Source organism: Lissotriton helveticus, chromosome 1_1, assembly GCF_964261635.1.
Source record: "Lissotriton helveticus chromosome 1_1, aLisHel1.1, whole genome shotgun sequence".
Taxonomy (NCBI): Eukaryota; Metazoa; Chordata; class Amphibia; order Caudata; family Salamandridae; genus Lissotriton; species Lissotriton helveticus.
In genome coordinates this window covers 2,018,516,539-2,018,534,637 of record NC_136057.1, presented here as the reverse complement: position 1 = coordinate 2,018,534,637, position 18,099 = coordinate 2,018,516,539, and the positions used below count along the sequence as shown (strand labels likewise).

Here is an 18,099-nt window from a genome sequence, read left to right as displayed (position 1 = left end):
ATATTATCACTTTCTTTATCAACGAAATAGTGAAACTTAACTCGGTCAATCCACAAGACCAAAGGTATGGGAAAAAGACTTGAAAAAACTCAATCTAACACATTACCTTCTTCCAGCTACAACCTACTTCTGCCCCCTGCAGGTTCTTCCGACGTCCATGATCTCACCAACCACTACCTCAATTCCATGACCTCGTTAATAAATGAGGTAGTCCCCCTTCAACTAAAGAGAGTTTCCACTAAAGGCTCTAAGCCCTGGTACAATGGTCTACTTAACGAGGATAGACGGTCTCTCAGAACTTCTGAACGCAATTGGAGATCAGTCCCATCCGCCAATCACCTCAAGATACTAAGAAAAAGAGAAATGCATATTATAGAAAGATCAAGTGCACTAAAGCAGATTTCTTCAGCCACCAACTAGTCGAAGCAAGAAATCGTCCCAAACAACTTTTTGAATTAATCAAAACCCAATCTAAGGATGCACCTCAACGGCCACAAGACATAGCCCGCCCGCAACCCAACTGCGAAGAATTTTCTGCCTTTTTTAATCAGAAGACTGATAACATCAAGAAGGATCTCCTCAATGAACTAATCTTACACTCGGTCCTCATACGAAAACCTCCCCATCACTCCCAATGGCGCCACACCAAATCCCTTCAAAGTTTGTCCTAAAAAACGACGCAGCTTGGATCCCTCCTTTTTCTTAGTCACTGCTTGACGGATGAACCCGAATCTTTCCAAAAAGAAGCTGAGCTGGATGAGACTTTTTATGAAAGTTTCGTGATAATTCATCAAACGGTGCCAAAGTAATTTTAGCAAACCCAAAAAATCTATTACTTTTCTATTGAAACATAGTTCTAACTATAACTAACGACTAGGTTGTATATATATAAATATACACACATTCCAATCACATTTCAAGCTGTTCACCTTGGAAAGATTCCACTTTGCCAACAGTTCTTGAATGCCCTGGACACAGGATACCCAGAGCCTTGCAATGTAGCGAATACTTGCCCAGCATTGTGAAATTTCATTATAATTACCGAAGAGGGCATGCTGCCTTTTCTTCGATTTGTGCACTGAGATTCACAATGCTACTTCAAATGTCAATGGTCTTTTAAAACCACTAATTAGGCTGCACATTTCCCAAACCAGCCAATTTGTCACGGGATGGGTTTGTGAACGAGAAATCACGTCATGAACCTGGCCCGGAAATTAAGATTATATTTGTCTAAATCTTCGGTTGTGTCCTTCATTTTGACAGAACAGACTATTAGAAACTGCTTCGATGCACTTGTGAGATTTCCCATGATCTGGTATAAATGAGCTGTGACTCGTTCCTGAATCTCAATGACACCTTATTAAACAATAATCATTTATCCTGTGATTTCACAGATATATGAACATTGCCACAGCTTTCTATTCAGTAGAAATACGCGCTTGGTGTTGAAAAAAATCCTCACCTTTCTTTGTTTTGAAGAGTCTAATTTTATCAACCAATAAGAAGCAACTTTCGATTTGTGATGTTTCCAGTTATCCCTGATCTGCAAAGACAGAAAAGACATTAAAAATAAAAGCACATCTTTACATGTTTAAATAACGTCGGCACATTATTCTTTCACAGTTCTTATTCATTAAACAATTTAATATAACATGCAAACGAGAATTGACAAAACTAGAAATGTTATTGCATGCCTTCATAGTCACATGTCATTTAAAATTGTAATTACGTATCAAAAATCGCCTATTGTGAACCCTTGTGAATTTCACAAGAAATTGAGAGCCATTGAGGTGTCCTCCCTCCTTGTGAAAATGAGGAAATTCACACCTGCGCTCGTTAGTTGCAGTCGCAAAGCATGACACTGGTTACCACATAATAAGGGAAAAGATCATCATTGACAAAGTGCATCCTGACAATTTTTGGTAGATTATGCTGTGCTTGCGCATACTGTTGCCATCGGGAACAGTATATGAGTAGGTCCATAACTGCTGCATGCTCTCCTCGAGCTCACAATCAGTGTGCTGCTTGTTGCATTATGACCTCTTTCCCTTTAAGTTCTGGCAAATTGCACCTTCAGATCCTGGGAAGGAGTTCTGCTGTCTCTTGTAGGCCTCAATCCCTGCGATCCCAACAAGTCTCAAGGGATCGGAAGCTGATCCCCCACCAGGTATGCTGGAGGTGGTGTTGTGGGAGGTGCTGTAACACCCCCAGATGTAATTCGATTACTTTGTTTGCGTTTCCTTTCTCTGACTGCAAAGTGAGAGAGTTTCACATCTTGACCTTACTAACACTGTTTGTTACAGGGTTGCAGGCAAATGTTAAAGGAATATGCTACATTATGTCAACGTTTTGTAACACACATGCAAACAAAAACATATGCATGCTTTAAAAACGAAACATTTGTAGTATTTCAAAATAAATCTGCAGCAATAATTGACACTGGGTCTCATTATCAGTATGGGGACTGATGCAGACAGTATGCTTAATTAAACAGCGCTGCAGTTGTAGGTGGCGAAATGTCGCCCGTCAAAAGAACACAAAGGCAAACAGCGCAGGGCAAACACCAGCATCCGGTGCGTGTCAAAGTTTGTCCCGTGCTTAAATGTCCACAAAACCTCTTTATCAGAGCCAGGTATGTCGGGAAGTAATACTCCACTGATTAAACACTGCTTTTGGGATGGTGTTTGCCAGGACTATTAGCTACCCATGTTGAGTTCTGGTAACATGCCAATACCACATTATTTCACATGCAGGTGCAGAACTTCGAATATTGCAATATTTCTAAATACGAATTCCGCCAGGTTTTACCTGGCAATATGTGTGTTGGAAAATGGAGTGTAGTGGGACAGATACAAACCAGTAATAAAGGGGCTCATTATGATGGCGGAAGGACTACCACCGCCGTGCCAGCGGTGGCGGTACTTCCACCATTACACAGAAAATTCCCACTGCCAAATTCGGATGGCGATGGGAATCCCAATGTTTCCGCGGCGGACGGAAAGTCTGCTCGCCATGGTTCCGCAAGGCAGTCCTTTTCCGCCTGCCTTGCGGAACCAGGAACCAGGGCAACATTGCGGCCACCGTAGGGATTACGGTATCCCTTTCTGCTTGCCTTTTTGTGGCGGGATACTGGCTTTGGGGGCCCTTTGCGGGATCCCTCTGTGTGTGGAAGGGGTGCACTGGGGGGGCTACCCATGGTATCGCCCTGCATTACTCTGCACTGAGTGGCAGGCACCACGTGGTGCCTGCCACGTACTGCAGGGAAATGCTCAGCATGGCCTTTTAACATTGCAGATGCTGTGGCAGCCAGCAGCACCATACGCAATGTTAAAAGGCCAGGATGCGCCCGCCAGTATGGTGGGCGTATCATAATTGCAGTGGTGGGACTGCCGCATGTCTGGCGGGCGGTCCCAGCAACGCTATGATTGCTGGCGGAGACATAATGAGTCCATAGTGCTGATTAGCTACTATCTTCCATATTAACACTTGAAAGCCTTTTATGTCGATACACATATTGAATTTTCCACACATTATTAGTTTGGCGTAAAACAGCTTGTGTGATGCAATTTTACAGTATGAACAGCAGCAAGGCCCCATAACCAGCCGCAAAATGCTGATGGTAAATGTGCAGACAGAAATGTGCTAACCTATGGATTAACTGTTATTACTTTTTGGCCTTATTTGTACCAGAAGAAAATGCTGAATGGGAGGTAGAACCCAGCAAAGGATTATTACAACTATTGGGTGCTAATTCCCAATTTTACGATGCCAACACTGTAGCGGTCTGGAACCGCCCGACCTTAGGTAGACGTCCTGACCTCAGTGTTAGGATGAGGCTGCCCTATGTGCAATTGGAAGCATCCATTTATATTGGCAGCTGGTGCTGCAAGCGAAAAGCATCTCTGCACCTCACAGTGCCTGTCACACGTTGCAGGGATGTTTAGGGGGGCAAGACCCCATAGCGCAGAGCCAGGGGGGAATGGGGCCCTGCTAGGGGACAACAAAGTCATTTTCCGACAGCCTTTCCATGTCAGAAAGGTTGACATTGAAAGGCTGTCAGAAAATTACATAATCCCGAGGGTGGAGCCGAGGCTGGCACTGCAATCATTAAGAGATCATGAGCATTTCCGATGCTCCGACGGACTCAAGGAGCCCATCGGAACAGCGGCGGACAGTCTCTCCACCCAATACCTCCACCATCTGCATCGTAATGCAGGGCAGTAGTCGGGTGGATCGCAAAGGACGATCGGTCGTTTCTGGTCCCTCCTACACCATAATCAGCCCCTCCGTTTTTCATTCAGTTTTGTGACATGCAATGTACCATGTAGTTACAGAGTGTTAGGTTATTCTTGTAACCAATGTTATTTATCCCACAAGTGCATTAACCACTGGACCACTGTGCCATTAAGTGATGATCAATTGTGTTTGTCAGTAGAGTAACAATAGCCCCTAGAGCCCCCTCTCCAGAGGCCTGCTCCGGAAATGTACACGGGTGGCAGGCCCTGGCCTGAGAGCTCATGACTCGGTCTGGAGCATGGGGGGGGGGGGCTCCTCCATGTACTTTGCAGGCCCTTCCCCAAAGTTTTTTTACACCACTGGTTTAAGAGTCAGTTCTTGGTCATTCAAGGCTGCGCTAAGGTGGCTTGAGTCCTTTGATCTAAGCATCTACCAAAATCTGCTTGTTTTTAGGTGGAGCAGAAAGACGTAAAAGTAAATAAAAATTCACATCCTATTTAATTTATAGCATTTAGTATTTGGCAAAGTCCCAAAACTAATATAATTTGACTACTACTTTTAAAATTTCGTAAATCATTAAAAAAATATTAGATGGTACAAAGTTACAGTAAGCAATTGCTATACTACTTGTATCACAACTGACTTGGGCGATAGTAAGGCTTAGTGGGTTGATAAATGACAGGATGGGCTCAGCGTGCCTTTCCGCCACAAGGGTCTGCACCATCGTTAGGTGGTCACTCTGACATTTGTAGGTGCTAACCATGGTTGAGGAGCAGTTGCGCAAATTAGTCATGGGTGTTGCTCCATATGAGCTCCACACTGCAACATTTCCGCTGAGCAACAGAACTGCCCACATCAGAGTTGAGGAATAGGTTTCCAGTTTGCCTCTTGTGAGCAGGACCCATCTTTCCATGATGTGTTTTTGGTTTTACGAATAAATGTATTCAAGAGCTCTTCCTATTAGAAAAAGGTGTCACTAGTAATAAGTCTACCCAACGTTGCATGATTTATCACTCTGCTGTAAATATATTTTGATAAATCTGCAATTTTTCTCCAAATATTAGTTTATTATTTCTGAAAATGCACACATTTTGTATCTCAAATACAAACTTTTCAATGTTTGTGTACATATATTAATTGAATGAATCAAAAGCTTCTAATTTAGTAGACTGGACTCTGCACAGGAGAGCTAATTACAGGTAGCTGGAGAGCGACTGGTGGCTGACGAGCTACTCGCTGGAGAAGCCTGATCTAATGCAATGGAGCAAATCGTATGGTGAATGGAGTGATGGAAACTGTTGAACCCTACAGAGTTACTTGTTCAGCTGCAACTGTGAAGAAAAGTGTTTTTGAAAACTGTACGGACATGCAGAAATATCAATAACTTCCATTCACACGATAATTCGCTGACATAGAAACAGATCTACCAGAACGGTACTGATACTATTCGCAAAACGTCCCTGTTCCTTTCGTGACATTTTCTGCTCTTTACAGGTATGCAAAGTCAGGATTTGGAAAATGTCAAACATCCTAGCAAAATGTTCTCACCCAAAATAAACCTTTCAAAATATTCAAAAGTCAGCTTTCATCTTTGTTTAGATTCAGTTTGCAATGCAAGGGTTTGTGAATTGAATGAGGGATTCACCCTCTGCATTCAGCAGCCTAGATGTCTCATTGGTAACTTTATGAGCACAGACTTCGAAGGAGAGTATAGCAGGGCAAAGAGGCTATAAACAAGAGTGTGTCTGATCTCCTGTTGAAATTACCAATATCTGCTCTGCTGTTGAAATTACCAATCTCAGCCAAACCCCGAGCTCATTCGGAGTTCTTTTGCAATTCCATTTTGGACAGAGATATGAGTTTCTGACTATTTAAAAAGCAGCCACAATTGGGGTGCAGGGAGCTCCTAACACCATCATGCCTCAAAGCCACTGCACCCGCTGCACTAATGATAGTTATGCCTGTGATAAACGCTGATGATTCTAGATAATAACTTTGAAAGGCAGACCTGAACATGAAACCCGCTCAACAAGACGGTTCATGGGTTTGACTGTGGTTGCGTTCCTCAGATGTAATGTCTGTGCTTGCTAAACCCAACCTGGATGGTGAGGGAGAACAACCCTACCCAAACATTAGTAGATATGCTAGTTCTGCTCGGATCTTTGTGATTGTTAACCAGCCTTTGTGACTCAAAGAAAGGAATGTTTAGGTAACCATGGTGCTCGAGTTATCCTGGGTTACTGAGATCAAGAAGTGTGAACTAGGGCTAATGTTTTTCATTTTTGTCCCACAGCAGCTGTCATCCTTGGAAATTTTGAAGATCTTCAAATCAGACCTCATGAGTAGTTGTTGAGGAACTGATTGGCAGGTATGAGCTTCTTTACGTCAGCCCCTTAAAACCTTCTTGAGGACGGGTGGGGTAAGTGTGTTGTGTGGGGAGGTGTGCTCGTGTAGAAGGTGATATTCAAAATGTGGTTAGTGGTATATCCCTAGACTTACTGAAAACCAGAGAGTCTGATGAGCTTGTCAGAATTCGGTTTTACATTGTTGCCACTCTTGCGTTTTAAATGTTATTTTGTAGATAAATGTACAATCTTGGACTCACACGGCAGAAAGGGGCATATTTGTAACAGGAAATGTGATAGTCTTATTTTGCTTTTGAAGGTTTCAGTACCTTGTCAGTCAAGTATCGAAAGAAAGTCTTTTAACGGGTAAAGCAATAGGTGCTTAGTAGGGCACAGCTTCCATAGTGTGTATTTTTTAAATATTTAAAACTATGTAAGTTCTTATTACACTGTTGTGCACTGTTCTCATTTCTTGAAATTAGGAGATTGCCTGAATGCTTGCCCTCTGTGGCAGTTAGAAATTGCAGAAATGTATTTTAGAAAATATAGATGTTCATTTAGAACATCGTGGAGAAGTGTGGCTCAGGGGCTAGAGGCAGCAGACCCGGGAGCTGAGATCGGTCCTGGACCAGGGTTCAATTCCCCGCCTCGGCGGGTCTTGGGCTAAAAATTCCACGGACTTGATAATTCTCGCCCCGGTGCCTCCTCGACTCACGGGTTCACACTCTGCGACTCTGGGCAATAGCTTGCTTAATCTCCACAACGGCCCCTCGCGGCGGGATGCCTGACTTTCACCTTGTGGATACCCTGCTATCTCACAGGGGAATATCAGGAAGGGTTCCCTAAGCAAGCGCCGGGAAACCCACTGCGGGTAGCTGTGCGCTATATAAGCTCAACTACATTTACATTTACATTTACATTTAGAGATTGACGGATCACCACTGTAAATGGAAGTACTCGCACCCTGTCAATTTCTTAGTTCCTTCAGTCCCTTTAAAGTTAGGGAGAAACGTACGGTTTGAAACAAGGGAGCCTCAGCTGGCTCCACCATCAGAAACCGCAGTGTTCGTCTACCTCAAGGTATCAGGTCATTCTAGCAGCTGCCCTATCCAATTGTGGGCAGGTCCATTTAAGTTTCCCAGTTCGGGAATAACATGTGAGTTATGGCAGTCCCAGGTGGCCAAAATCAACATTGACCTCAATACACAGGGACAAACTCCCTGCACATCATTCTGTTTTCCAGAAACAAATATCTGCTGTGGGAGTTTCTTGAAAACAACAAATATGTGCCACATGAGAGCAAAAAAATGGTACCCGCGTGATAAAGTTCAGTGCCTTTATTGCTGCCACTGCATCACCAACTCCACTCAAGGCCCAGAGATACTTACATGTTACTTACTTTTCCTTCTCATTACTGGTCAGAAACACCTGCATACTGGCCCACTCCTGCTCACTAAAGCCTCAAGATCACACCTAAAACAATCAACACGCACCCAGGATCTTTATTCAAATGTCCACTACGGGCAAGTTTACATGAGCCAACAAGGCATCAGAACCACCAGATTTTATAGTTAGCCATTCTCCAAAAGAAGGACATCAAAAACATGACCTAGACTGTCCTCATGACTTACACCACCCTGGAGGTGAACCCAGGAAATATACTCAGCTGACCCTTCGTAATTAACTATGTAAAATGGCAGTTAAATACTGGATCGGGTTTGACCTTCAGCATAGAGGATCAGCCTTGCATGACACATGACAAAACTACCTGACTAAGGCCCTGATTATAACTACGGCTGTCTGATGGACTGCATAGTTACGGTGGCGCTGCGGGCACTGCCACACCGGCGGTCTACTGCCCTAATATGAGTTGGGCAGGCAGACCGCCATGTGACCACTACTATGACAGGGATCTGCGATCCCTGGTAGTCTTGCATCTATCTGAGGCCCACAATATTCTGGTGGTGCCACTGCAGCACCAACAAGCATATTACACATTTCCTCACCGCCTCAGTTTTCATGGCAGTGAGTCCACCATAAAAAATGTGGTGGTGAGGAGACTAAGGGGGCCCTACACAGCCCATGGCCCATGGTGCCTCAGGGCCATGAGGATGTATGCTTGTGCATGCACACCGAGTTCCTGCACGGCATGGACTTTACTGTCCATGCCGTGCATAAACTAGCTTTCGGGTTCCCATTGAAGTGCCTTTCCAAGGCTCACCGCTTGGGACAGCCAAAGCACCACCCGCCAGACCAGAAGAAAACTCCTAATCTGGCAGGCAGTGTAAGTATGGATTTGGCGGTGTGGCAGCGGGTCGCTGGCGTGAAGACCCAATGCCACACCGTCAAAGTCGTTATCAGGCCCTACTTGGCCCGACACTGCCAATGTCAAACCTAGTTTGATAGCTCTAATTTACTGAAGCAGTAACTGGGAAAATTCAGAAAACTCTGAAAGAAGAAGGCAAGATGTTCCAAGATACAACGCTTGAGACCATCGTGAAAGAACTAGTGGCACTGAAAACATGATCAGCTTCTATTGAAGAAACTACAACAAAAACCTCAACAGAAATCATGTCAATACAGTTGCAACTTGCTACATTCAACTTATGTCTCACAGCGATGGAAGAATAGCTGGCAACAGTTGTGCACAAACTGAGAACTAGGAAATACTAGGAGCAAGAACATTGGTAAATACAATCGAAAAAACCAACCTGGATGATCAGAGCAAAAGACACAACCTCTGATTTTCCAACAGGTGCCAGAAACCGGTCCCCGGAAGCTTGTTTCCTTTCCAGTAAAGAATTGGCTTGGTAGTTTGGTCTGCCCTGTTCCCATGATGCACTGGGCCAGGGACAGACTAATTTGCATGTAGCCAGGTTCTGAACTGGGATGGTGCAGTGAGCTAAAAAACGGTGATGGATCAAGCCCTGATCTTTTGACTGGGTATGAGTGTTCTGTTTAATTCAGATGCTCTGTCCATCACCACCCCCTTTTCTGAATGGAATTATCAATAGGCACAGAACCACCATTAGTATGACTTTTAAACTTGGTACAATTTGCTAATCTAGACATGTTCCAAGTGCATCCATTGTCTAAAGTCACCACATTTTTTCTAATGGCAGTAATGATGAAAGGACCACTGAATTTGGAAGTACCCTTGTGTCCATATATTGGTTTCTTCACAAGAACACTATCCCTTATATTCTATTTCCTAAATTTGACAGCTATCCTCTCATCATAACGTTGTTTATACTTCCCTTGATATTCAGCCAATGTAACTTTTCTTCTCAATTCATTTTCAACACTACCATTACAAACCCTCTCCGGAAGCCAAGCTGGGTTGAGTTTGGAATTAGCCAATCTTCCCCTCAATGCTTCAAAAGGAGACTTTTGCATGATAGCATTGGGAACAGTGCGATGCGCCCATCAGGTCTCCCTCAAGACACTACTGAAAGAAACTTTAGACTGCAAAGCCTTCTGCGCACAACTTTTAACAACTCTATTCATTCGCTCAGTAAGTCCGTTTGCCTGAGGCGAATAAAGAGCTGTCTTTTGGTGAATAATCCCAAGATCCTTAAGAAAACAGTCCATTTCATTGGAGTTAAATTGTACCCCATTGTCAGTAAGCACATATTTAGGCACTCCTTCTGACACAAACACATCCTTAAGAAATTCAATGACAGCTTTAGAATTCACCATTCCCATGCACTTCGAAACGACCCACTTTGAAGTATAATCCACAGCAGCACTACAAACCTCTCATGTGAAGGCATGAGCTCAAAAGGACCCGCTATGTCCAACCCCACTTTTGTCCAAACCGTGGCAGAAACTTCTACTGGAGAGAGAGGAGAATGACTAGTGGTATGTGATTTGTCATTGGCAGCACATAAATGGCAATCTTTCACAACAGCTTCCACCATCCGATCCATACTAGGCCACCAGTATCTCTCTCTGACACGAGCCTTGGTAAGATTCCTTCCCAAATGGCCCTCATGGGCTAGATTGACTACTCTCTCACGCAAATCAATTGGAGGTACTAGTCTGTCACCCCTTAACAAGTTACCTTGACAAAATGTCAAATCATTCCTGACTGTCCAATAAAGCTTTAACTCACAATCCAGTTGATCATATCTAGGCCACCCTTTTCTGATGATATCTCTCAAAGATTGGAAAACAACGTCATTATTAACACGACTTGACCACTCATCCTTAGACAAAGAAGATTCCAGTACCCAATTTATGCATTCCAGACTACCGGAAAAACAATTTCCTTCAATCTGCAACCTTGATAAACAATTTGCAGGCTTGTTGTTCTGACCAGCAATATACTGTACACTAAAGTTAAATTCCTGCAGACCTTTACTCTATCTCTTCAATCTGGGCGTCATATGATCACTTTGGTGACAAGAGAATATCTGAACGAGAGGGCGATGATCCGATCTCACAGGAAACGGAATGCCCCATAAGAAGAACTTAAAATGATATATAGACCAAAATACAGCCAATACCTCTCTTTCAATGCATGAATAATTCAATTCAGCATCTTTCAAAGCTCTTGAAGCAAAGGCTACCACAACCTCCTCCCCATTCACAATTTGAGAAAGTACCGCGCCAAGACCTTTAAGGCTGGCATCAGTAGTGACAATGGTTTTCAGTTTTAAATCAAAGTGACCCAAAGTGGGCATCTTGCCAATTTCATTCTTTATCAAACAAAATGCTTCTTCACAATCACTTGACCAAGTAAATCGTACACCTTTTTTTAAAAGAGATCTTATGGGCTCCACAATGCTAGCGAAACCTTTAACAAATTTGGAATAAAATTCCGCCATGCCCAAGAAAGATTTTACTTGATCTTTATCTACAGGAGCTGGTGCTTTAACAATACTCTCAGCCAATTCCACTTTCGGTTGTATCCCTTTCCCAGAAATCACATGTCCTAGATAAGTAACTGAGTCCAAACCAATCTTACATTTCTCTTTCTTAACTGTGAGTCCCTTGTCAGATAGTCTATTTAACACTGATCTTAAGACTGCATCATGCTCCCTAGCATCCACTCCATACATTAAAATGTCATCTTGAAAGAACATAACATTATGTAGATCTCCAAGAACCATTTTCATCACCCTTTTGAAAGCAAGCAGCAGCCGAGGCTAACCCAAAGGGCATTCTCAAAAATCGATAAGCACCAAGGGGTGTAACAAAATATGTTAACTGTCTAGATTCTTGATGTAAAACAATTTGGTGGTACGCAGAAGAGAGATCAAGAACACTAAACATGTTCGCTCCTTTAAGAATAATAATAGACTCAGAAATATTCGGTAGGGGTTGTCGATCAACCCAAATACATTCATTCAGCCCACGCAAATCCACACACATTCTTACTGCTTTTCCACCATCCTTGGGTGCCAAAACTATTGGACTTAACCACTCTGAAGACTCAATTTCTTCAATCACCCCTAATTCCAAAAGCTTCTCAATCTCCAATCTCAAAGGTTCAACCATCATATTAGGGACCTTCCGAACCTTATGCACACACGGTTTAGCAGATTTTTTAAGAATAATCTTGTGTTCAAATCCCTTTAAACAACCCAATGTATCTGAGAACACTTTAGGAAATTCAGAAAAGATGTTGTTGAAATCAGATACAGTGCTAACTCCTTGAGGAAGAGAAGAGGAAATCAAATCTTCCACAAAAATGACTTGATCTTGAGGATTTTTGGCACAAGGATTAAGAATTATACCAAAATCATGTTGATGTTTCCATCCAAGAAGATTGTCCCCTCTCACAGCCACATAAACCTTGCCAGTGATTTCTTTACCTCTGAACGAAATCTTAGCCACTGTGTATCCCAAAATGTCTATTTTTGAGCGACCATAACTTAAAGGAGCAATATCTGGAGGTAGTAGTTGAATATTTTCTAGACCTACAACTTCATCCCAAATTTTATTACCTAGCAACGTAAAGGGGGATCCTGAATCTGCCATAAGCTTGAACATATACTTGTCAATACCTATATTACAAAAAGGCATAACTATCTTGTCAGAATCAACATTCTTTCCAATATCTTTTACATTTGAAACAACTACAGTGCGTACAATATCAGATACATTATCATTAGATTCTTTCTTCTTGTTGTATTTACAAACATGAGCATAGTGGCCCTTAACCCCACAATTGTTACAAATACTATCTCTTGCAGAACAATTTGGATAATTAGAGGTGTGAGAAAAACTGCCACACCTGAAACAACGCACTCTTTGATTAGAAAATGAGCGTTGTTGTCGAGAATCACGTTCTTTGGGTAAGGAAGTCTCTCTATTAAACAAGGGACGACTTTCTTGCGAATTCTTCTGAGGTGGTACGTTCTTTTGGGACAATTTGTTTTTTGCATTAGGTGAAACTTTAGCAATAAAATCAGATGAATCTTCTAAGAATTCATCTTCTTCTAATCTATGCACGACATCTTGACTTTTCTTTTTAACCTCAACAGTAGTGTGAATTGCTTCTTCTTTATTTTTTCTTATCTCTTTAACCCAAGTAGAGGTATTCTCCATACCTTCTACAATATTCATAGCTTCTTTTAAAGAAGGGTTCTTTGATAACAACTTTTCTTGAACCCTTGCACTGTTCGTACATCTCACAAGCTGATCTCTCACTAGTGATTCAGCTAAATCTCCAAAATCACACGTGCGAGCTAGAGTCTTTAAAACAGCTACAAATGTACCAACACGTTCAACAGGACCTTGTGCACGAGTGAAGAATCTGTGGCGTTCTAAGGTAACATTAATTCTCGGACCAAAATAATTTTCTAGCATGGACATAGACATCTCAAAAATGTCAGAAGGTTCACCATCAGCACCACCCACCAGTATAGTGTCCATGCTATCATAAGTGTGCCTACCCTCAACTCCTAAATTATGCAATAAAATTGCTTGTTTTCTGGCAGCCGAGAACTTTTCCCCACCAATTGCCACCAAATAGGAATCAAAAAGATTCCGCCACCTTTTCCAAGGAAGAATAGGTTCTCCTTCCTCAGAGAGAAATGGTGGGGGTTGTGGCATACTGGAAGCAGAAGTCATGTTGCACAAGTAAAATAATTAAACAGAGTGGATAAGAAGGGAAAAGATCAAAAATAATATATATATATATAAATCACACCTCCATTCACATCCCAATAAATAGGAAATGTCAATGTGCTGTCGTGCACATCGACGTTGTAGAAGTGATAGTCGCAGCGTGATGATGCTGCACGCGAGGTCAAAGTTTTACAGTACGCATGGAAGAGCGGGAGAGCGAGCACACAGACGCTGCCACACAAGCGATGGCGCATGCGGTTTGAGTTACACGCGATGCTCCGCTTTCAAAGGAAAACAAAGTGAAACGGTAAGCGCCGAACAGGCGAAGACGATACCTGTTTTCCTCAACTTTGTCTGTTCTAGGACTTCAGCGCAATGTCCAAAAGAGGTCCAGTACTCTCCGATGTAGAACAAGGACACAATATACCTTATGATACTGTCCAAGATAAACGATGAACGTGAGTAGGCAGTCAAACTTATATGTTCAGTCTTAGGAGTCCAAGTAAGTGCAGATAAAAACAAAAACAAGCCAAGATAAATCCAAGAAAAATGTCTGTAAAATGCCAATCCAAGTTGAATAAAACCAAGTCAACATTGAATATCCAGTGTCCAAAGTGCAAACCAGTGCCCAAAAACGAAATTTGAGTAAATCCAAATCCAAAACGAAATTCCAATGGTAGGGGAATTGATGGTTGTAGATGCTTGTCCCCAATCAATCCCACCCTCGTCGCAAGTGATAAAAGCTCTTAAGCAGGTTAAGTTAGAAGAGCAAGTTTATTAGTACAACCATCAACAGCAAGCCACAGCAACTGACTTGGTATTCAGAATGTAAACACTCCATCAATGATGTAGAACATACAGTGTTCCATTAAAGAGACTGTAACCATAACAGGAACCTTGGTGCTTGAAACACCCTGCAAAAAGAGATTACATATTTACATCCTGTGTACATGGTACGAGAACCAGAATCGATTTTTATCAGGTTTGAGCCCACTCTATTACACTTTGTAATGAATGTGGACATTGTACTGAATAGTACAACAAACTAGGATGCAGTGCAGATAAATCTAGCCGTAGAAATCTCTGATGCCCTCACAGGTCAATGAAGGTTTAATGTATCTAGATTTAAACTGCCTGAAGCACAACGTAAGTTGCAAGGCATAGTTCAGAGGTACATTGAGGAGAACGAGAACTCAGTAACTTACCCCGACATCCATAGGGAGCATACAAGGCTTGGGTCCATGGCTCACACGAAGAGGTAAGCACAAGCCACCCAAAAAGAATTAGAACAGTGCATTGCAAGCCTCACAACTAAATATGACAATAACTACTCGCACAACACCCTGGCACAGCTCCTGCAGACGAAATTTGAACTAAGTGAGCAGTACACCTCAATAGCAGAAAAAGTGCTATTTCACCTGAAGCAAAGACATTATTACAGGGGACAAAAGGCTGGTCGCTCTTCAGCTTCGACAACAGGAAGTGTCACACACAATATAAGCCATTAGAACGGATCAGGGAATTGCCTAACTCACTCTGTGGATATATTACCCTCATTAAGTAACTTTTACAAAAAAAAATATATCGCCAAAAACTTAGAAACCCAGCAAGAGAAAAATAACTTCCTCTCCAAAATTAGAAACCCTAAAATCTCCCCAGAGGCTACAATCAGACTAGAAAGCGTCATGAGAGAGGAAGAAACAGGAAAAGTCATAGATGACCTCCAATACTACTAAGGTCCTCGAAATTCTTTAAAATTAATAAATCACATTTACAGGCTAATTACGAGTCTGGCAGTCCAAGTCTTGTGACCACCACATTACGACCCTAGTGATCATGCCGGCCTGAGACTGACAACTCTGCTAGGGAACTGCCATTCCTTGGCAATTGCGCAGCAGTCAAAAGCATAGATATGCTTTGCGGTTCCGCCACGGTCCCACCAAGCATATTATGACTTTCATCTCTGCCAATGATTTCATGGAGGTCTTTCTTCCAAGAAAACAATGGCGGAGATGAAAGAAAGAGGGCCATGCAGGTCCCCCCTGTGACTCACGCCTTGTGGGTGCACACAGGGGCACAACATGGGCCCCCCTGTATGCATGGAATGAGGCTCCAACACAGCATGGACTTTTCCCTCTTCCATCAACTTTTTTTGACGTCCCCATTGCAGTGCCTTTGTTATAGGCACTGCTGTGGGAACGCCAAAGGAATCACATGCCAATGACAAGAAAAGTAATTATTTGGCGTTTGGTTCTCACGCGGGTTTGGTGGTGGGGCGACGGGGCGGTCCCGCTACTGCAACTTCACACTCGTAATTGGCCCCAGACTGGTGGCCACAGACCATCAGACTCATAGGGGCGTGGTAGAGGCGGTCTATCGACTGCCCTATTACAGTAACTGCCATTTCCAAGCCGCAGTTGCCAGGGAACTGCCGCTCCCTGTCAGTGTTGCAGCAGTCAGAAGGCAGTAATATGCTTGGCAGGACCGCCACAGTCACGCAAAGCATATTACAAGTTTCCTCTTCACATTGAAAACTGTGGTGGAGTGGAAACAAAGGAGGCCCTGCAGGGCATCCTGGTGCATTGTGGATGCACACAGGGAGGCACAATATGTGCATGCACACCAGTTTCTGCACATTATGGACTTTAAAGTCCATGCCGAGCAGGAACTGTTTCTGGCGTTCCTATTGCGGTGCCCATTGTGGCACCGTGGGACACCAAAAAAGGCCAGCCAGAGAGAAGGAAGCTCCTAATCTGGCAGGAAGCCCAATCAAGTCTTTGGCAGGGCAGTTTTAGGGCGGACCTGGCACCAAACCTCCAAATTTGAAATCAGGCCCTTAATCATCCTACTATGTCCAATGTTCAATGCAATTAATTAAAAGTCATAAACTCCAATAGAGGTGCTCCAAGTGAGAATAGTAATTATCTATAAGTCTAACAAAGACCCCCAAAATTGTGAAATCCATAAGCTGATATCCCTACTGAAAACATACCTTAAAATTTTGGCAAAGAAATTAACTAATAGGTTACATTAGTTCCTCGGTTTTGTACCGCACTGCCACTCTGCTGACCACTTTAGAACTCTTGTCTACATCTTTTGGCAAGTAAATAGATTTAATTAGATGCTGAAAAGGTCTTCAATTTGGTAGGCTGCAAATATCTATTTAGGATGATATTTAGATAAAATATTGAATAAGAAATATTGTGATACAAAAATATTGTGTTGAGAACATCGGGTCAACAGGAATTTAGAAGGTAAAAATAAAGTGTTGTTTTAATTATCATTGTCAAAAACATTGATAGAGAAAATATAATTGTATGTAATACAGGGGCTGATTACGATGGCGGAGGCAGTCCCTCCTCCATCATAATGCGGTTTTCCGGACTGCCACAGTACAGATGGGTGGATACAATCCGTCCACCAGTCGGAACGACTGCTAGTCCCTGCATTGCAGCGGTGCCTGCCAGGCACTGCCGTAGGGAATATGATATCCCTTTCCATGTGTTGTTCTTCAGCGGTCAACCCGCTGTGAAATGGCTGGGGGAAACAGATTTGGGGACCCATAGTGGGCCCCTCTTTATCCCTGCAGAAAGCAGCACACGCCTCAATGCAAAACATAGGCAATGCAATGGCCTCGGTGGCAGTCACATTGTAATTGAATTATTTTAACAAATAACATTGTTGACATTTGTATAAGTACATTATATATGTTTTGGATTTCCATCACAAATGTGGCATATTTTATTTTTATTATTTAAAAGTTGCATAAAATAGAAATTATTATATTCGAAATGTTAATATTAAAATACCTTTATAAATGATATATTGTATGTTAATTCTTTTTAGGAACTTTTCACCATATGAATACTAGTTAATGTATTTATAACATTTGATATTCCTGTTTTTATTTTATAGGTATTATAATGTAGTAATAAACAACTGTTTTTATCATTAATAACACATTTAGGCACTAATTTTGATGTCAGTCGGAGGCTTTCCAATCGGCACCTTCAGTTTTACTTTCGACCGCTGTAATCCCTTAAGGACGGTGTTTCCTCTGTCGGGAATACGATGTGAGTTTCCCACAGGCTTTTCATGTCGATCTTGATGACATGAAAAGACTGTTGGAAAGCAACTTTGGAGGCCCCTAGCAGGGCCTCCTAGTAAAAACGGACTCCGGTTGGGGACCTGGGGGCACATATCAAACCCCCTATCAACCCCTGCATCGAGTAGTAGGCACCGTGTGGTGCCTGCCACGCGTTGCAAGGATAACCAAAACCTCCCATTTCTCTATGGGGGCTTGTGCAACGGCTGGTTTACACCCGCAGCACAAGCTCCCATGGAGAAATGGGAGTATGCAACTGCTCCATGTGCGGTCACATTGTAATATATTGTTTTATTTTTCAGTTGCCAGCTCTGAGCCCCTGGCCTTTCAGCTGGT

General features: G+C 42.7%; 1 protein-coding gene across 1 annotated transcript in view; it reads right to left on the bottom strand.

Moving 5' to 3' along the window:
* The window catches only part of TTLL7 (tubulin tyrosine ligase like 7), a 1,017,987-nt gene that overhangs the window by 166,275 nt on the left and 833,613 nt on the right, over positions 1-18,099 (bottom strand). The window contains exon 20 of the mRNA XM_078659263.1: positions 1,463-1,543. Within this exon, the coding sequence (XP_078515389.1) occupies positions 1,463-1,543 (81 nt within the window). The remainder of the gene's footprint in view (positions 1-1,462; positions 1,544-18,099) is intronic.